The 21,752-nt window shown below is 42.4% G+C and overlaps 1 protein-coding gene across 1 annotated transcript in view; it reads right to left on the reverse strand.

Annotated features, from left to right (window-relative positions):
* Positions 1-19,284, reverse strand: part of LOC309710553 (nuclear factor of activated T-cells, cytoplasmic 3-like) — a 30,021-nt gene extending 10,737 nt beyond the window's left edge. Inside the window, exons 1-4 of the mRNA XM_082540135.1 lie at positions 18,703-19,284; positions 5,916-6,594; positions 4,151-4,549; positions 3,908-4,067 (exon numbers count right to left, since the gene is read on the reverse strand). Of these exons, the coding sequence (XP_082396261.1) occupies positions 3,908-4,067; positions 4,151-4,549; positions 5,916-6,594; positions 18,703-18,775 (1,311 nt within the window). The 5' untranslated portion in view covers positions 18,776-19,284. The remainder of the gene's footprint in view (positions 1-3,907; positions 4,068-4,150; positions 4,550-5,915; positions 6,595-18,702) is intronic.
* Between the last annotated feature and the right edge of the window lie 2,468 nt (positions 19,285-21,752).

Below are 21,752 nucleotides of genomic sequence, written 5' to 3' on the forward strand. Positions count from 1 at the left end.
ATCTTTGTTCAAAAACCTCTTTCTGGTTTTGTAAAGTTTCGAGAGCTTCCAGTTACTCCTGCTAATGTTGGACCTGAGCTCTACCTGTGACACTGGTGACCATCACATTATGCTCGACAGGTGGAGATACTGGGTGGGTGTATCAGGCTCTGCTTTGGAGAGGTTCTCCTCTCGAGGTTCTCGTCACTTCTATGCTGATGACATCCTGTAAAGCCCCATGATGTTACAGATCTTGCTTAGATTCTACTAAAACTTAGATCGCTGAGAGTTTTCTCGATTGAAAAAACAAAGAAGTCTGTTTGTGTCCAAGGGTAATGGGAACTCTTGGTCCTCTTGCCACATTTTCTGGAAGATTTGATTGATTTGTTCTACATCAGAGAGTAGTTAACTACCAACGTACTGGGGCGATCGTGGCTCAAGAGTTGGGAGTTCGCCTTGTAATTGGAAGGTTGCCGGTTCGAGCCCCGGCTTGGACAGTCTCGGTCGTTGTGTCCTTGGGCAAGACGCTTCACCCGTTGCCTACTGGTGGTGGTCAGAGGTCCCGGTGGCGCCAGTGTCCGGCAGCCTCGCCTCTGTCAGTGCGCCCCAGGGTGGCTGTGGCTACAATGTAGCTGCCATCACCAGTGTGTGCATGTGTGTGTGACTGGATATGTAAAGCACTTTGGGGTCCTTAGGGACGAGTAAAGCGCTATATAAATACAGGCCATTTACATCGTGACCTAAGGTCATGTGATCAGGGCCTGTGCGTCAAGGCTGAGAGCTAAAGGAGACAAAGCATTTGTTTTTTAGCATTTTGTTGCAAAGCAATTTGTGATATTTGTCTTGAAAGGTAGAAAAACAACAACACAAAAACATCTGGACAGATGAAACCAGGAATAACTTACAGAGGAGGAGAGGCCTGATGACAATATCCTCCGAACACGGAGGAGGCAGCATTATGTGCATGTTCAGCTGTAAGTGGCCTTGATCATTGGTGTCACACGTCCTCAGGAAGGGTGTTGATATTAAAAGGTTATCGCAAAGCAAAAGTGATATCTGAACTGAAAAGCTCCCGGCCACAAATAAAGCTGGAGTGAACACATGAAGCATGTTTGAGACGGAGAGAAAACGACTGTGGTCACATTAGCAGAAGGAAAAGAAGGAGAACTGAAAGAGAAATCTAACAGTTACTATTTTAATCTCTTGCAAATTTCCTTCTTAGCGAGTATTAGAGGGCACTGCAGGGCAACCTGCACGAGGCGAATAAAGCCTTGATTGATTGATTGATTGATTGATTGATTGAGGTGTTATGTGTGTTTTTGACCTTTGGACAGGCGAGCCTGGCTTACATTTATACCTCCAATTGTTATATAAAAAGTCCAAACAAAAAGCCTGTGTCATAACCATAAATGAAAGCAAACACTAGAAACTGTTTTAACAGGACGAGCGCTACAGACTTATAACAAAAGTCACCAAATTAGCGACTGCTTCAAATAAACTTGTAAATAAAAACAACTGTCTTGACAGTTAAACATAAATAAATGAAACAAAAACAGGTGGATGTGGTGGGGCACCTGGGTGTAGCCCACAGTAGTGCGGTCCTTTCTCTTGTTTTGACTCTAACATGTAACTGAGAATACGACTCGTTTATTAGACCTACTGTAATTACAGGTCGAAATGCAGATCCTTTCCCAATAAAAGGTCTCGCCATGAAAAGTTCTGATGATGATTGATTGCATATGATTCAGCATTTAAACTGGAACAGGTTTAAAAACCGGGAAAGGGATCCTGGGAAATGCTGGGATCTCTTGGAGGACGAGGAAATGAAAAAATGAAAACGGCCCGACTGATCGTGACATTTACAGACCTGCAGTTAAGAAATCATCTGCATAGTGAGCTGCCTTATCCTTTTATAAAGACTTTTAACTTTTAATATTGTCTTGTTAAGTATTTGCTTTATCATAAAGATAGGGGTCACTGTACCATTCAGTTTCTACCCTCATTCCTCTTAAGAAAGATGAGAGGAAAAATAGACAAAGAGAATTTGAAGAACAGCCCTAGCTCTGTCGTCCTTTGTAGATTTCACAAATTAAACAGCAGCCCTGAGTGTGATTATCTGCTTCCTGTGTGACCTGTTGTCCCTTTTCTCGACAGTAAACGCTGCGAGTTTTAGCACGTCTTGCAGCAGGAAGCTTTTCTAGCCTTGGCGGCGGCCTGAGAATGTGCCACCCAGAATAGCCCTGCTGGTGTCCGTTACATGCGAGGCCTTGATGGAGGCTTTACTTGTCTCAGGCCGCCTCTGTTGTCTGATCCACAGGCTCCGCGGGGCCGCTCACTCGACACATCGGCAAAGCACGCAACCTCAGTCGACCTGTGATTTCATCTCCCGTGGGTCACCACAGGCTCGGTGCTTTCAGCTTTTTATTAAAATTATTATTTATGCCACAGACTCACACTGTTTGAAGAGTACCAAAAACTGAACGAGCAGGCACAGAAGCTTGTTTTCATCTACCTGAACTGTTTTCATTTTCAGAAACCTAAACTTACCACAGCCTAAACAAAAAACGAAGTCAAAGCTGCAGTTCCTCTAATGGCCACTAGAGGCCTCAGACGTCCCCATAGACTCCCATGTTAAATTGTTACAGCAGTATTAAACACGTTTATAGCATGAAACAGGGGGAAAAGGTGTTTTGGTCTTTAAAGATAATTTCACCCTTCATAACGACTCACCTGTTTAAACTGTGTGAAGCCTTAAAATTTGCATTATTAGGGGCGTGGCCTCTGACAGGTGGATGGTGACACAGGCAACGTCCACACTGGCCCGGATAGATTTGAAAACTGCGTTTTCGTCTGAAAACTGCGTTTTCGTCTGAAAACGCTCCGCGTCCACACAAGCGTTTTCCGTCGTTTTCCCAGAGTTGTGCGTCCACATTGAAACGGCCGAAAACGCTTACGTTTCAGTACTGTGCAAGCGCAAAACGCAAGAAGATTTGGCCTGCCTCATTTCAGTCTGCAGCTTATTTAATTTCCGGCTCTTTGAAACGTCGCGGCAAAATGTCGAGGAAAAGCACAGAGTTTTTTAAATGGACTCACAATGAGGTGGAGTTGTTGCTGCGAGTAACACAACAGTACAAAGTTGCAAAAGTGAGTGAGAAATAAAGAATTTGAAGAAAAGCTCTCTGAAGCGCGTACAGACTGATATTAATCCTTAACAGGGCTGTCAAACAAAACAACTGCTGTATAATACCCCCGCTATCTTAGTTTAATTGGTCACATGACTGCATCACATGACTACAATGTGTCATCGTTTTCAAAAAGGCTCTGGGTTCGCTGTCCACACTGCGACGCAAAAACTGAATTCAAATGTATCCGCTTTGGAGAGCGTTTTCAAAACGCTGCGTTTTCCTTGACTGAAAACGGCGTCTCAGTGTGGACGGGAGGTCAAAACAGAGAGAAAACGACCCCAGACCGCTGTAGCTGCTAGCTGTCTGTTAGGCGGGATATGTTTGTGCTGTTGATGCCTTTTGGAGCATTTTAATGGCATTGTCTGACTAACAACATGGCTGTGGTGAGAACAGTGAAAATGCATCCAGTTTTTATTTTAATGTTGACCCATCACATGCACCCTCTTCTATCACACCAACACTGAAAGCTCTTACTTTCATTTCAGCTAGTAATAGCCTTAGTGGCTGTTCTCACTGTAGTTTGCCTCAGTAAACTTTTGCACCAGTGCCCCGAGCGTCCTTATTCTATTGTTTATTAGTTTAAAGACTCCAATATCATTTCAGTTTATTTCTATAATACCCTTGAATCTCACATATTAAGTCAGTGCCAAGGTAACTCACCTTAAAGTAAATCGAGAACAAGCTTAGATTAAACAAACTCTGTGACAAAAAAGGTTAATATGAAAGTGATAGTGAGGACGCACCTTAACGATAGGATGTCCAGCAGCTGCCTTGATGGATCCGCGGCTGCCCTCAGTCTCGTAATGCGCCCTGTGGTAGGACTTGGGCTGGACCTCCACCTTCAGCTCGCACTGGTCATACTGGCTGGGCAGAGGCCAGTCCAAAGGAGGGGGCGATGAGGTCCTGAAGGCAGAGAAAACAGATGTGATCATCAGCTAGTAACCGAACTACACCCAAATCTATTTGCTGAATGCTGTAAGGCCCACCTGAACAGAGGGGCGTTTCCGGGTTTGGGTTTGTTCCAGGTAAAGTGGGAGGGCACCTGAAGGAAGAGCTCGGCCAGGCCCTCTTGTTCCCGCCCCTCTTCTGCGGGAGGATCCTGGAAGGACTCCAGACTGGAGTCTACTTGACCTGCCAGGAGGACCAACTGACTCCCCGACGTCCTCCTAGTCTTGGAGGGAACGTCCAGCTCAGGGAATCCGCACATGAGGAGGGGTCCGAGGGCGCCGGCAGGGCTTCCCACCCAGGTTTCATCTGTCACGCTGCCCCGTGGGGAGGCGCCTGGTGTGGGGCTGGGTGAGTGGTGAGGGGACGGAGAGCGGGCATGAGGGTCGGCGCTGGAGTGGCGTCTCTTACCACAGGGGGAGGTTGGCCTGGATGACGGCCTGAGAAAGCAGAGCGGGATCAACGACTCAGACATGCACATCTGAATGTGTTTAGGCCAGGGGTCACAACCTTTAAGACCCAAACAGCCATTTGGAGCCGGTTTCCACGCAAAAGAAAACAGAGCCGCAAATACTTGTTGACATCTAAAATGAAGATAACACTGTATATATTGTTTTTACCTTTGTGTGAACAACTAAGGTGTGCTGCTTATGAAATCCATGAAGTGCTACAGAGAAAATTACATTTTATTTATGTAATTAACACATTTTGAACTCTTAAAGAAATATAACAAAAGCAAAGCTGAACTAAAATGATCCAGAAACGAAAACTGTTGTATCGCCTTTGGGCTTTTGGAGCCTTGACCTGACTTTTAAAAATAACTTAAAAAAAAAAAAAAAAAAAAAAGCACTTTGCTGCTAAAGAAATGAAAAATAAATATTTACAAAATTCTAAATATGTATTTTACCTGGTTAATTTGTGTGGCGGGGCGTGGTCTGCAGCGCCGCTGCAGGGGAGGACGACGCACCTGAGCAGCACCCGCAATCACGCCTCGCCGCCTTAACATCTGTGCTGTTGTGTTGGTGTGTGTCGGGCTGTGAGCTGCAAAGCTACAGCCGGCTGTGTGCGTCAGCAACCGTGTGTGAAAAGCGTGTTCATGCAAACATCGTGGGGTCTGCCGTGATATGTTTACAACGGGACTTCTGCTCCTGAACCTCTGCGCACAGCGTCTGCAGGTCGGGGCTGTATGAAGTCACTTTCATCGTTACAGGACTGTAAGCTGTCGTCTGTGAGGCGTGAGCGGCGTTTGTCTTTAACAAAGTTCACGGTGGAGCTGCTGACATAATGTGGATCCAAAGATCCATAATTGGCCTACCTGGGGCTGAAAGTCTCGATAAATGCAGGCGTTTCGGCGGCTACACCGGCTTCCACAAGTGTGACGCTTATTTTGAGCGATGAAAAAAATAATAAAATATAATTTTATATTTATATGTCAATATCACAATAATCTTCCAATGTAGAACTACAAGTTAAAAAAGAACTAATTTAAATATAATACACTTCAGCTAAATACTTTAAATTATTTTCCCAAACCAGGCGGAGCCGCACTATAAGGACTAAAGAGCCGCATGCGGCTCTGGAGCCGTCCCCTGACTCGCTAAACAAGCGCTTCCCAAAATTCACACCTTTAATCACAACTCTGACTATTCAGTTAATTATTAGGAGTTCATTATTTATTAATATATAATAATATGTTTATTTTTTTAATTTTAAAGTATCGATTACTTAAGGGTCCTGTTGTGATTTTATCTTGAAATGGTTGAAATGAACCAAATTAAGACATCTGGTCTCCATGGCGATATCTACCTGGAAGTGGGCCGGCGGTTGAGCCAACTCTCGTCTGTCACGCTGGTGCGAGGAGAGTGGCACGGTGACTGGCGGGGCGACTGGCGAGGTGACTGATGGGGCGAGAGCGCCGGGTTGAAGGCCAAAGGATGCTGGTACTTCTGCTGCCACAACTCTACCCCAAAGGCTCCGCCCCCACAGCCCGGAGAACCAAAAGGCGAGCCGAGGGGGGAACCCATAGCGAGGCGGGCGGCATCAGGTAGCTCCCCCTCCACATCATCGTAGGTATGCGAGAAAGACTCACAAGAGGAGAGGTCGGAGATCCAGCTCCTGGAGGAGAGGCTGCTGCACGGGCTCGGGCACAGAGCCGGATCCCGGTAGCGGGGCTCCAGAGAGAGGTACAGCTGGTCTCTGGACCAGGATGCATCGCTGTAACCCCCCTCTGCCCCGCCCACTGCCAAAACATCCTGGCTACTGTCGGGCTCCAAATGGTTGTTTGGTGCTATGGAGGTAATCTGAATGCTGGGGCAGTCAAAGGCTCTGGGGTTCACCTGGGCACCGTACTGGGGCCCCTGAAGTTGGTATCCAACATGAGGGTCTGAGGTGAAACATGAGGGGGAACTCTGCAGCTCCTGGATGAAGGGCTGCTCGACCAGAGCCTGCGCGGAGGAGGGAAACGTCCTCACATCGAGATCTGGACCTGCGAAGCGGAGTAAAGAAAACAACATGTAAATCAGGCAGGAGATCATTTGCATTGCAAATGTGTGGTTTTCTTTTTATGGTGTAGCTGTCCTGCAGCAGACGACTGCACCTGACAGGTAATATTCATCAGTCGCTGGGAGAGAACCTGCAGGAAAGCGGTGAGGAAATGAAGTCCACAGGGTTTCCTGCAGAGTTTAACAGGATTTCAAAAACAAGACCATCCTCACATCCCAAGAATGTGACCTTCATAGAGCAAAGACTTAGATATCTTCTCTGAGGGCCGTACTGGGAAATGAGTGTTTGGCACGTATAGATTACTCAGAGTTTAGATATTATGTGTGCAGTCACATCCCCGGGGTGCTGCTTTGAGGCTGAAAAACACTCGTCGATATGTTATCATTTAATGTAAAAATGACTGTCATGTCATTTGGCTACAGATGTAACAGCAACATGATTAAGCTTCAATTTTGCTCTTGCACAGTTTCACAATTTCAACATCTTTGAGTATTTTACATGTTTGATGCAGGCTGACTTCCTGTCATTACATCATTCGACATAAAAACCTCCAAAAAAGGCAAAAAGAAACCAACGTGTGTAAAGATCACTACAACAAAACAGAATGTGATAAAACATTGCTTCAGCCCAATTATCACAACTGTGATCACCACATCAGCCCGCCGTGACGCATTTCCTCCTCCTCTGTCGATTCATTTTGATCTTCTGTTCATTTGCTTGATTGAAGCTTCAACTTCATTTCAGTTCTCTCACCAACGATGAGATGCGTCATGATTTCAGGTTAAAAAAAAGGTACAAAAGTGATGAATAACGTCATTTTTTAAAACTCTCGTTGATTTGTTTCATTGGTTCTGTACGGTGGCCCCTAGAGACAAAGCATGTATAAACTCCAAAACACTTACAAATTCCAAATAGCACGCACAAACTCCTCAACACATACAAAATCCAAAACACATGCAAACTCCAAGACACGTACAAAATCCAAGACACGTACAAGCTCCAAAACACATACAAGCTCCAAAACACGTGCAAACTCCAAAACACGTGCAAAATCCAAAACACGTACAAACTCCAAAACACGTGCAAACTCCAAAACACGTGCAAACTCCAAAACACGTGCAAAATACAAAACACGTACAAAATTCAAAACACATGCAAAATACAAAACACGTACAAAATCCAAAACACATACAAAATTCAAAACACATGCAAACTCCAAATCACAACGGAAGTGCTCCAGGACGCTAGGGGCAGTGTTGAGCTCGATTTGTAAAATAAACGGCAAGTTTGTTGCAAACACATGGGCTCTAGTCTCCGTTGCGCTTCCCAGGTTGCCTAGCAACTATGATACTAACAGCTGGAAACGTGTCATACAACTTTTTTTGACAGAAATGAAGGAGAACATTTTTTTTCATTTGTTTGTTTGTTTCTACAAGAGCTTTGTGTGATTTGATAAGTATCTGAGGCTGAGACCACAGGACAGTAAAACATGATTTTTGGGCTTCATTTCTGTACTGAACAGTCATTTAAGATTAGCTAGTAAATAACAATTAGCTAATGTTGTTCATGAGACTAAAGTCATATCACTTTGGTAATGTAAATATAATATGGCCAATATTATGGTTGTTATATTAGTCATTATTAGGTATTACAGCAGTGAACATGAACTCTTTGTCAAATACTGAGCTTCAGTACAGATTCAAGTTGCAGTTATTTACATGTCTTACCACCTTAAATCTTCACTCAAAGACAAGTATATAGGAATGACTGCCAAATTTATTTGCCACTGAAGCAGAAGGATGGCATCTGAATAAAACCTCTCTTGACATGCCTAGATGACATTAAAGCTTGGTTGGCTCTAAACTTTTTAAATTTGAATGAAAAGAAAACAGATTTGTTGGTGTTTGGACCCAGTGGCCCCTGTGAGTCCTCTTCTTTTCATTTGGAACCCCTGGAGGTTTATTTTAAACCTGTTGTTACTGCCCTTGGTTTTAAGTTGGACCAGTCCATTTTTATCATTTAAGGCGACTGGCAAGAGTGAAATCGTTTCTTTCTAGGCAGCACTTTGAAACCGTGATCCATGCTTTTATTTCTTCCCCTGTGGACTACTGTAACGCACTTTATGTGGGGGTCAGTCAGTTGTTACTCTGACATCTGCAGCTGGTTCAAAATGTATATTGACAGTGCATATATAGGTGTATCATATATAAGAGACAAATGTTGTTCCTTCAGTATGTTGGCATTACCAAATTTGGCTCAAATGCTTACATACATGTGTAAAAAGAAAATGTACAAGCTGTGAGCTGTTTCAAATCAAATCACTTTTATTGTCACATCACATGTGCAGGTACATTGGTACAGCACATGTGAGTGAAATTCTTGTGTGCGAGCTTCACAAGCAACAGAGTTGTGCAAAATACAATAATGTAAACAAGCAAAATACAAGAATGGCTACATCTGAAACTAATAAATATATGTACAATATATAATAGTATATATATGTTTCTGATAAAATGAAGAGTAGACTGATGTATTAAATATTCCTTTATTGGGTGAGAAAATCAGACCATGTCATAACTGCTGTAAGTCACACAGAATAGACATCAGAGCCTTAAACAGGCTGACGTCTGCTAAATGGGTCAAACTGGGCAGAAAGTCTACAAACACATAACATCCTTATAGAATATGATGTAACACTATAGATCAACTTAGCTCAGAATATATAAAGCATATAAACAGTTACAGCAATATGATGCAACAAACACAGCAGCTACTGATCCAAAATACTCAAAGCTTCATAGAACTGAAACCAACATTTATTTTAGCTCCATTCTGCTGCTGATACAGACTTTAGGTTTCTGAACATTAAACTTGTTGCTGCCTTTCATGGTGTGTAACTTGAAGGCCCTGAGTACTTTCTCCCACACTGGAAACACTGGAATGATAAAATTATTTGAACATTACCTAATAAGACTGATTCAGGACAGACAATTAGTTATTTTAAACTTTCCTAGCAGTCCTTCACAAACAGGGAACAGTCTGTCTATTCTCTCCATCTGTCAGCTGCTGCTGGCTCTTCCTCCTCCTCTTCCTCACACACTGCCGAGTTTGTCCTGGTGGATCATCAGGGCTGCAAAGCCTCACAGATGATGTGCAGCAGTGGGTCCCTCAGTCTGTCCTCACTCTGGACACTTGCAGTCGTCACACATGGACATCAAATGTGTGATAAGCTGCAGGATTCAAACACAAGTGTAACTTATAAACACACGTTCATACTTTTATTCCACAATCAGAGAGAAAGAAACGGAGAGAGAGTGCAGGACAGACAGACAGGTGACAGTCTCAGGTGTACACACTGCTACACAACAGCACAGAGAAGCAGGATTTAGTGTTTGTGTTATTACGAGTGTAAACAAGAAGAGTTCCAGATGGTGCAGTGGACACATGTGTGACTGCTGTGATTAAAGCATCTTTCTTTCAGCTTAAGGAGTGAACCGTCAGCTGACTGACATGACTGACTTTAATTACGCATAAAATCATCACATTCTCTGTAAGATTAAAGTCAGCTATTGAACGGCGAATATTTTGAAGTGAAGGCTTTAAAACCAAGTTAGTACAAACGTCGCTAATGTCACATAACTTTCCCGACATGTTGCCAACAGTAATGTTTTAATGTTCTTCATTATAAAAACATTTGCGCATAAATAAGTGACATAATATTCAGTACTTACTTCTGGAAGTTTACTCTTCGTCCGCTCCGCTTCCGCCGTTTTTTTTCGGCAAAATTATCCAAACCACCGCCGCGCTATGAAGTCTGGGATATGTTGGACCATGAAGGCTACACAGACCCATCCTTAAAATTCAGGGAAATTAAGGACGCATTTGAGGGCCGCATTTCGAGCAGCCTTTGAATTGGGACAGTCTTTGTCGTGTCGCTGTGACATAATCGGCCTTAAAATGCGGCCTTTAAGGCTGCAGACCCCAAATCCGGTCATTGGTACTTCCTGGCTTGTGTAGTTACTAGGTAACAAAAGCTCAACACTGCCCCTAGCGTCCTGGAGCACTTCCGTTGTGTTTTGGAGTTTGCACGTGTTTTGGAGTTTGCACGTGTTTTGGAGTTTGCACGTGTTTTGGAGTTTGCACGTGTTTTGGAGTTTGCACGTGCCTTGTCTCTAGGGGCCACCGTAGTTCTGCTACTTTTTTTAATGCAATCATTTAACAGCAATTTTATATTTAATTCAAAGCAGAAATTTTCAAGTTTTTCTTTTTAATGTAGTACTTTTAGCCCCGCTGCAGTTCCCTGACAGTTTGGGAACCACTGCTCTTTGCAAATCATTTAAGTGATGAGGCAAACTTTTATGTGAATGGTGAAGTTAACAAACAAAACCACCGCTATTGGTCTGACACTAACCCACATTGGATGGATCCCTCCAAGACTGTTGGAACAACAAAAGTGATGGTTTGGTGAGGTATATGGGATACAACGATAGTGGGTCCATTCTTCATCAATGGAAACCTCAAGGCCTCTGGATATTTGAAATTGCTACATGATGATGTGTTTCCCTCTTTATGCACTGAAGCTGGCACGTTCCCTGACTTTTTCCAGCAGGATGGTGCACCACCACATTATGGGTGCAGGTCCGAGCATTCCTAGATGAACAGTTTCCTGGAAAGTGGATTGGTCGTCGTGGGCCAGTTGAATGGCCCCCAAGGTCTCCCGATCTGACCCCCTTAGACTTTTATCTTTGGGGTCATCTGAAGGCAATTGTCTATGGTGTGAAGATACGAGATGTGCAGCACCTGAAACTACGGATACTGGATGCCTGTGCTGGCATTTCTCCTGCGGTGTTGCTATCAGTGTGTGAAGAGTGGGAGAAGAGGGTTGCATTGACAATCCAACACAATGTGCAGCACATTGAACACATTTTATAAGTGGTCAGAAACTTGTAAATAAAGAAAGAATAAAGTTACGTTGAAACCAAGCACACCATTGTTTTTCTTGTGACATTACCAATAAGTTTGATGTGTCACATGGCCCTCTTCCTATTGAAAAAACAAAAGTTGTATCCAAGATGGCCGACTTCTAAATGGCCACCATTAGAGATGGCGCGATACCACTTTATGTCCGATACCGATATCATAAATTGGTATATCGGCCGATACCGATATGAATCTGATATAGTGTTTTTTTAATATCTTGCTGCATTTGGTATAAGTTCATACTCAAGTTTAAATAAACAACAACACTAAAGCTATTCTGTTATACCTGTATGTAAAAAATACACTGCACCCAAAATATTTCATAGTTCAGCAAAACTGATCAATCTAATAAACTTAAACCTGCTCCATCCTCCCTACTCTGGTATTTTAAAGAGTAAGCAACCTAACTAATAGGGTTTCAAACTCCCAGCAAAAAAAAAAAAAAAAAAAAAAAAAAAAATAATAATAATAATAATAATAATAATAATAATAATAATAGGGAACCACCCCCCACCTCATGATGCTTAATCGATGTAATCAACTTTAATTTAATGCACAGAAATAAATTATTTTTCAAGAATAATTAAATAGATTCAACATCTTTCTTCAACAGAACTGCAGACTGCACAGATGGTACCTTCCCAAAGGAAAAAGTACTACAGCTTACTAGGGTATATTAGACTTAACAGTTACTATATACAGTAATGGACTTCTATACATTTTACATCAGATTAAAACTTTGGGTGTAAGATTCAGATAATTATTTATTAAAAGCTAGACATTTTAAATGACAATAAGAAAGAAAAGTATGTCTTTGTGCCCCCTTTTCCCAGTTAATGCCCTATCGGCCCCCCTGGCTAAACTTTGCTAGATCCGGCCCTGCACAGTTACCAGCGTCAGCTACGTAGAAAAAGATCCTGGAGTAGAAAGTAATATTAAATAAATTCTAACAACAGCTGATCAAGCTTAAACGTGCTGCTGTTCAGCCGCTGGTTTCCTCTTTCTGGTGCAAAGTGGGCCAAAAACAAAGAAGAGAGAAAAGCCGATCAGCTGATCATTGATCAGTTTCATGATTGAAGTAGCAGCAAGAAGAGGCAGTCGCTCCATATATCTGTTGTTAAGCTTTACAAACATTCAGAGATGAACTTACACACTTGCTTTACTTCTCTCTGGGAAAACTTCCTCGGAGATGAAATGCTGGATTGGTAGCGAGGCTCCAAACACACACAGCCGCTCTATCACGTGATGCATACTGCTCCGACGTGCTACGGTAATGAGCCGAGTTACGCCGTGTCGCAAGTTTTGTGAGGTGCTTTTTTGCTATTTAATGGATCGGATTACATTTTTTATTTCTCTCCGATCCAGTAATTTACGTCAGTATCGGACCGATACCGATACGTAATATCGGATCGGCCCATCTCTACCCACCATGGTCACCACCCACCTTGAGGAGTTTGCCCCCTCACATATACTAATGTGCCACAAACAGGACTTTAATATCACCAACCATTCCCATGTTATTACGGTGTATCCATATAAATGGCCCACCCTGTAGTATAATCCGGGATATTTTCATTTTTTTGATCAAATTAAAGTTGGCAATAAACCACAAAGGTCTGTGAGAGATGGAAATGAGCATCTTGTGTGACCACAGAGGTCCTGACACACTGATGCTCTGATTTGTGGTTATTTATACTTTTTTAGATGCCCAAAAATGAGATCCAATAAGGGAACTGATACTGAATGTGGTTTAAAAAAGTTTTATGAAATCCCAAACCAGCCAAACAACCTCCAGAGGAGAACCACTTCCTGTCTGCCTGCTGATTGTTTACTATTTGCTGTATAGTGTCTGTGACGACGCGTATTCGTGATGCATTATTCAGCTATTTTCAGTAACGCCGTCTCGGTCCGACTCTACTTGCACAGAGGTAATTATGGTGACAGATTATCTCCAACAGTTGAGTAAATGCATTCACACAGCTGCACACACGCCATACTACAACACTACTATTAATACCCCCCCTTCACCCACCCACACACACACACACCTTGCAGTGTGTATGCAAAAAAGGCATAAAAGCTCCAACTGTGATCTGCTTCAGTAGCTCCACTCGCTGAGTAGAAATAAATGAGATCTGATGCAACAGTTACCCCGTTTGAGTGCAGACAGAGGGGGAGGAGGTGATACCCGCCAGCAGCTGGGTGTCACAGAGCGGTTAAAACAAACAAAAAAAACAAGCAAACCAGGAAGTAAAACCTGCCAGCAGTGATGCACGGCAGCACGCTGCCTGAAGCGCATGCAGACAACGAACACATCTGCAGTAGCCATCTGCTGACCTGTCCGTAATCTATCTGCACATCTAATCACCTCACAGTCTATGCATCCATTCATCCATCAGAGCTGCTGAAGCTGCTTATCTGCCAGTCTTTCAAAGTCAGCCTGCAGGACATTCAGAACAGCTGAAAGAAGCGTCAAGAATTAAAGAGAAACCAGTGAAAACTTTTCAGAGGTGCAGACGATTCCTTCAGTGTCTGTTTGACTAAAGAACCAATGAAAGAGTATAAAAATAGCTGCTCGCTGTTTTTCTGTCCATCTACAAACAAGACTTTAATTTCATGACCTATGAGCTGCCAATAACATCACATCTGCTCAAAATCACAACTGATTATTCCACCAAGTCCAAGGATTTACTTTAGTTTACTGTGTCAGCAGTCTGATATAAAACTGTCAAAGTAAGAACCGACTGGTGGGAAATAATAAAGTGTTATTACATATAATAGTAGGACAAAATTTGTCAGGAGCAAACCACAGCTTTGTCTTCATTAGTCATTATTGGCTCAAAATACTCCTTCAAACAAACTCTGAGAAACCACAGAGTGAAAAATGGTCCAAATTCTTTCAGCTAAAAACGATCCCCGTGTTCTCCCAAAGCTCCTGCTGAGGGTCCACCGCAAACGCCATCGAACAGCAGGAAGAAGACGCCAAAAACAGACCAAACATCTGAGAACCTCCGTCCACAAGACGAGGTTAATCAATAATATGTTATTAATATTAGGGCTGCCACGATTAGTCGACTAGTCACGATTACGTCGACTATCAGAATCGTCGACGACTGATTTAATAGTCGACGCGTCGTTTGAAGCTTTGTAAGATCCTGAAAGACACAGGAATAAGTAGCAGGATTTAAGAGTGTAATAACGGACTGAAACAGAAGATGGCAGCACTGCATGTACAAGGATGTCAGCTGCCGTTAAACCCCGAAGAAGAAGAAGCTGTGTCCCAGAATTCATAGCGCAGCCCAGTGCAGTTTCCAACAATGGCGGCAGCTAGTTAGTTTTAATATTACTCTTATTATTCTTTCTGGGTCACAAAATAAACGTTTAACATATTTTCAGGCGAGAATGTAGCTGTGGAAACCTCAAATATCTGCTCAGTTTATCAGGACACCGCATATTTTCAAAAGCGCTCCGACGTTTTCGGAGACGTCTGTTACCCACTAGCTCGATAGCTAGCCGGGGGCAAGGCTAACTAGAGCCGTGAGAACACCGGACTCCCGGCAAATCGTTTTCAAACCCACCGCCGTCTTTCACTACTCAGGTTAAACATGATATATGAGTCACTTAGATAACTTAAAATGTTATTGTTTGGCTTTTTTTTTAGTATTTTATTTGTTCCTGAGTAAATCGGTTTGTCTGAGATTAAAGTTAGTTTTTGCACAGCTGAATAAACGTCAAGCAGACAGCTGATTATCAGAAGTGTGAGATGCTGGAGAATTTACTCCGGTGTCCTGTTATATTTTAGATAGCAAGGAGTTTATTAAACTTCACCGAAACAATCTGCAAACTTCATTAAAAATTAATAAACTATCATCTTGTCTTTATTTTTAGTTAGCACATACCTTAAACAGTTAAAGCTGTAAGCTAATGATAGTTATATAAGAGCAGATGCTGCTGGTGCAATAAGCTGTACGCTGTACGTCCAATGGATGATGATCTGATTAGTCGACTAATCGCAAAAATAATCGGTGACTAGTCGACTATCAAAACAATCGTTTGTGGCAGCCCTAATTAATATATTATCATTAACCTCAGTTATGATACGGAAAACACTCCGCCAACAGAAACGACACTACATTGAACGACAGACACACAAACAAAGAGCAAACGTCTGGCACAGCAGAAGGAAAGCAGCTTGTTTCTAAAAGCAGAATCGGCCATTATGTGGAAACACTTTGGATTTAGCACAGGTGATGTCAACTAAGAACAAACCTAACATCCAAATGAGACGCAGATGTTACAGATGTTACTGTACAGTGGATCAAATCTGACTTTCATCAGTTTTAACAAAGATCTCCGACAGCACTGGCTGAATCCATGACCGAGCCTCCACCGTGTCTCACAGGCTGGAGCCTCACTGTTGGACCTCTCTCCTGACCTCCTCCATCTATACTGGATCTGGATCCATCGCTCCATCAGACCCATTTCAGTCCAATTCTTGTATACGTTTCATACCTCAGCCTTTCCTCCTGCTTCCCTTAATTAAGAATGGATTCTTCTTTTGACACTTTTCATAGATTTAACTAAAGACACAGGTATTTTTGAAACAGGCTCCTAGTAAAGTGTCTGAAGAGCCAATTTAGACCTTCAGAAAGCTTGAACTATTGATAAAGAAAAACGAGAGGGTGGGACCTCCAGCAGGTTAAACATCAAACACAGAAAACACTCAGATCAGGAAACGGCGTCAGCACATCAGCAAGCAGATAATCAAAGTTATAGCATGAAGGCAGAAGCTGAGCCAGCTGAAGACCCAGCCCTCTGAAAACAAACATCACTCCTAACTTGACCTGCTGACAGTGTGAAACTGACAAGGAGACAAAGGCAGGTTTGGAGCTTGTTGCAATGCAGAAACATGCCAGTTAGGTGCTTTTAGCTGATGATAAAACTCAGAAGTACCGACAGCACGTCACGCAGGCTTTTCTGCACAGGTATGAGTATGAGGCCTGAAAATATCTCGTCTATGGTGCATCAAATGCATAAACGTTTGAAAAATATGACAATTTAAAGTGACGTCTTCTGCTTCGTTCCAGCTTCATGCTTTTATTCTTGGACTCTACTACAGCAGCTGTGCATCAGTAGAACTTCAATACAATCTTTTTATGTTATTCTATGAAAGGAAGTCGGTTATAATTTTTTATTTTATATCAGGGCTGTCACAGGCAATGCGTTTGTGGAGCTATAGCTACAGACTCTTAATAAATGAAGTTGGAGAAAACCAAACAAAGCGTACTTTCTTCAAGTGTTAGACATATTAGACAGCTAGAGTCTACGCTCCGTCTGTTGTATTCTTTCACATTTTATCCAATTAAATTCAATTTTATTTATACAGCGCCAAATCACAACAGCAGTCGCCTAAAGGCGCTGCAATATCTGGCATCATCTATTTCTATGACAGATGCCATACAGAAGTGTATTCCAGTCCCCTTTCTGATTGGTTGCCCCTCAGTAACCAAGCATTTAAACAGCATGCTGTTATGAGTATATCAGCCACGAGAAACTAAAAATACGACTAATTCTCAATTTCCGGAACATTGCAAAAAGACTTCTTAGTCAGGGGGTTTTTCCATTTAAATCAGAGTTTTTGGGCGACGTCTTTGTTATCATAGTGAAAAGCATCTTCCTGTTATTTCTGACCGTTTGATAAACAAATGTATTTTATGCATGAGTGAATTAAGCCCTCCCTTTGTATTTTTGGTTTTTAAAATGACGATCTGGTGATTTTCCTTCCAACATGATTGGTGGGGAGTAAATTTTTAACGAGCAGGAAACCACCCGATAGATTTCGGGTTACACACACAAGACTTAAAGCCACAAACACGCCACATACGTTGCTATTCGTGGACATTAATTCAAAACTGCAACTTCCTCTTACTTCGATGTGTTATAAATGTTTGCCCATTGGCTATTTGATGAGTCAACTGATTACCTTTTTTTTTTTCAAATCAAGTTTGAACAAAGTTGATATTTCTGACTTTTACGCTGAAGTCTGGGGTAAAGTGAAGTTTCTGTGATTTTTTTCTCCTATTTTCTGAATCTTATTTTCCATAAATTGATTTATTGAAAAATAAAATGAAGATAAGATGTTAAAAAAAAGCCAACATTAAGAGCTTTTGCAGTAAAGGTCAGATGACGTAAATGTTAAAATATCTGTTAATGGTTTTCAGTTCAGACATCATTGATCTGCTGATTAATCGGTAAGTCTATCAATAAGTCAGGCAGGAAGTGAAGAAGCTGGTTTGGCCCTCTATTCACCTCCTGATCCACATTTATCAGCAGACAGCTGATGTGTCACGTCGACCAAAACACAAAATCACAACATCCGGTCGGGATTTTCAAAGTAAATTCGCGCAAAGTATTCGACTATGGTGACGTGTTTCTGGACTGTTTTCGGATTATAAACTGATTACCGACTAAAATAATCATTAATCACTGTCGTAGCTGCTTGAAATACGGGAACTGTAATCCTTGTCATTAGACAAACAGCTACAGGTCATTAAATCTGTCATTTAGACAAACGGCTACAGTTTACACAGTAAATTTAGTAGATTATTACAAAGCTGTTTATTATTACACCATAAAATACAGTTCATGGAGATAAAACTGTGCCAGTCATGCTCATATTTCTATTTTAGCATTTTAACATTTTAAACAATGAATATGTTTTGAGACTATTTCAAATGAGTAGAGTACTTTATAGGAGAAGGAACTGTATATATTTGGCTAACATTTTAAGGAAATGTAAAAGAACATCTCAGATAGTCCAATGTCTACTTGCTACTGGTGGAACATTTATTAAAAAAATGTAATGTAATGGCTTGATTATACTGATTTAAACCTTATGGGGAACCCAGCGGGAAAAAAAATCTAGAAATAGTCACCACAAAATAAAAATGAACATCTGACACAAGTTTTGCGGCAGCTTCAAAAGTCTGTCCAGTTTCGTGCCGTGTTTTATTTTGAAGGCCAAAGCCGGTCACCTCCGGTGGCGCCCCCTTTAGCTCTAGCTTGACGCCGCCGACAAATTGCTAACTAACGTCGAGAAAATGACACGTACCTGCCGTTTGCCTGCCGTCGTCCTCAAAGATGAGTCTGAAGTCCAGCTCCTCCGCGCAGTTTACTGTGGACATTGAAGTGAACAGAGCCGAAAATGTCCCCCAGCGGAAGCCGTGCAGCCGACCTGTCTGCCTGCCTGTCTTTAAAAGTGACCTGTCTCACTCACTGACATCCGACTGAAAGCAGAACTCTGTTTTTAACTGACCCGCCGAACGAAACGACGACTGAATCCGAGCTAAAAGTTGGCCGGCGGCATGTGACGGCTCAGTAAACACGCCTGCGGTCTGCCTTGCTGGAGCACAATGGTCCCATTATCCGCGCTAACTTGTTGTCCTCGCGGCTCCTGCTCGCGTTCACTTTTTACGCTCCTCCAGCTTGATCCGTTTGCTGCCTTCACGGCCGCCTCGGAAACCCCATTACATCGTGTTTACGCGTGACCGGGGCTTTTTGAAAACGGTCCCATTCAGCCAAAAGTGAAAATGGGCAGGGTTTATATACTGCCAAAAGTGGAAATAAAGAGTTCGATCTAAACGTTGTTTACTTTTTATGTTTGTTTATTTTTTCTAAATAAACCTTAGCTGTGATATCTTGGTGTGGCATGTCATAAATGGGTGTGGCAAGTATCAAACAGGAAGTTAACCCTGAAAACAAAAAACTTTACCATTTATTTAACAATTTAAAAGAATATATTTTTATTTATCTTTTTTTTTTTTACTGCATGAGGAAGTCAGGAGTAGCAGAGAAGCATATGAAGTGGTGCTGTGATGGGAGGGGATTCCCATTTGGATGGGGTCAAGCATCCAAAGTAACAAAGGATGAAGGAAAAGAAGGAAGACCTCAGAGGTTCGATGATGTAGTGCAGGACAACATGCAGAGGGATGGAGTGACAGAAGAGCATGCTGGGATAGGAGAAGATGGAGGCAGATGGTCGACTGCGACAACCCCTGAAGAGAGCAGCCAATAGAAGATGATGACTAGTGTCATAACAGGTTTTCAATTCATAAAAATAAAGATTACACCAGTCAGATATTCAGAACCCTCGAATTCCTTTTAAAAACAGCTAATGTGTTTCATCATGTCTGAGCTATAATTTCAAAATAAGATCTTTAAGACATGGTTCATTTGTCTCCAGCTGCTGTAAGAATACATCTGTTTTTGTAAGCAGAGCATTTATTATTACTGCCTCTTTTTATATAATCCGATAATTGATTCATGAACAGAAATATAACTTAAATATGCTCCCCCCGCTTTTGTAGTCAGAAACTGCTGATCTGTAGCAGTTCCTGTGTTCATATTTAAAGTGCAGCACTGTAGTATCTCTCCATGCACACTGCTGCTAACCTTGCACTTCCCTTTTCAGCTGTGAGACGTTAGTTTCCTGTGTGGCCTCACCCAACTTCATCTTGTTTTCCACTGAGCAGCTGACAGAAAGCTGACATGTGCTTTTAGAAAGCCTCCACAGGGTGTTCCTCTCCTTAATTATGACCATTTTTTCAGACACACAGCTTCACATTGCACCTTCTTTGAGTCCCCTCCCAGAGATCAGCATGCGCCTGGAAACCGTATTTCGCAGCGCCCCTGAAGGCACCATCAGACCGCCCTAATTTGACGTCAGCAGCAGGATGTCTTCTTCACCTCACAGGTTCAGCTCAGGACTTCACGGGACTCGTTAAACACAAGGGGCGGTTTTATTTTAACACCATGCGGCACACCTGTGTAGTGACGCTCGTGTTCTGCGTGCAGAAGCTCTGACCTCACCTGAACTCACCTGAGGTCAGGTGAAGCAAGTACAGGCCCAGGCTACTTGAAACATGTCACACAGGAAGCTAAAGGTTTTAAAACTGCATGAATTTCGAAGGAAAACTCGCACCTGCCGGTTCATGAACCGGACCTCAGGTTCAGGTGTGGGTTGGGTGACCAGGTGACCCTCTTTATGAGGGACTGCCGAGCATTGTTATGCCCGGGCCTCCACATCATACAGCGACACCAGAGATGTGCTGATCTGTGGATGAAGGTCGACACAAATAACAGAAAATTGAGAAATATTTTTTAATAATTATTGATCGCATTCTCCTGAGATTTTCTGAGCACGTCCTGAACCGAAAGTTGATCAAATACGAGTTAATAAAACCACAGAATCTTTCTTTTTTAATGTCATGCTCATGTTTGCTAAAGATCAGAACAGTGAGAAGAGGAGAGGCATAGACTGTATGTGAAAGATGGACACAGCTCACATGTTGGTTCATGAGTGAATATTAAAGCCTCCGTTTTAACATTTTTGGCTGCCACCATGCTGGTTAGTGGGACCCAGAAGTGACCATGTTTAGACAACAGTGTGGAGTATTCATTTATCAGCTAATGAGAACGAGCTGCATTCATAAACAGTATGAGAGCGCCTGCAAATTAGTGCGGAAATAGAATTTCACTCATGACAAAAAAACAAACAAAAAAAAAATGCTCCAAACATCACACGGTCCAGAGGTCCAGTTCAGGGACTCCAGTTACCAGAGGTGAAGCCTAACAGACAGCTAGCAGCTACAGCTGCCTGTGTCACCATCCGCCTATCAGGCCAGAGAGGCCACGCCCCGAATAGTTCGAACTTTCAGCCTTAATGCACTTTACACAGTGACTCCCCACCTGCACAGGTGTTATATAGAGATCACATCTGTAGAGACCGAAGTTTGTGTATCAGGCTGTAAACGTGTTCATATCTCCAGCAAAGTTTTAACATGGGAGTCTATGGGATGGACTGACTGCGGGAGCCTCTAGTGGATGTTAGAGGAACTGCAGCTTTCTGTGCCTCATCGCTGGATTCAATAATTGTAAAAACAGTCAGTCATGTTTTTGGGTTTAGCTAGTTTGATAATTATTTTTCTTTGCAGAAAGTTCTGAACACGAGCAGAAATCCTGCTGCAACAAAACAAGCGATTAAAGTTCTGGGTTTAAAATCCAATTAAATTCAGATATTACTGAGGGGGAAATGAGCCACATGCACATTTGGTTAACAGAGACGACCTCTTTAATGGAGGCAAACATAGCCTGAGCCAGTGT

This window comes from Aulonocara stuartgranti (assembly GCF_965226115.1).
Source record: "Aulonocara stuartgranti genome assembly, chromosome: 7".
NCBI classification, from domain to species: Eukaryota; Metazoa; Chordata; class Actinopteri; order Cichliformes; family Cichlidae; genus Aulonocara; species Aulonocara stuartgranti.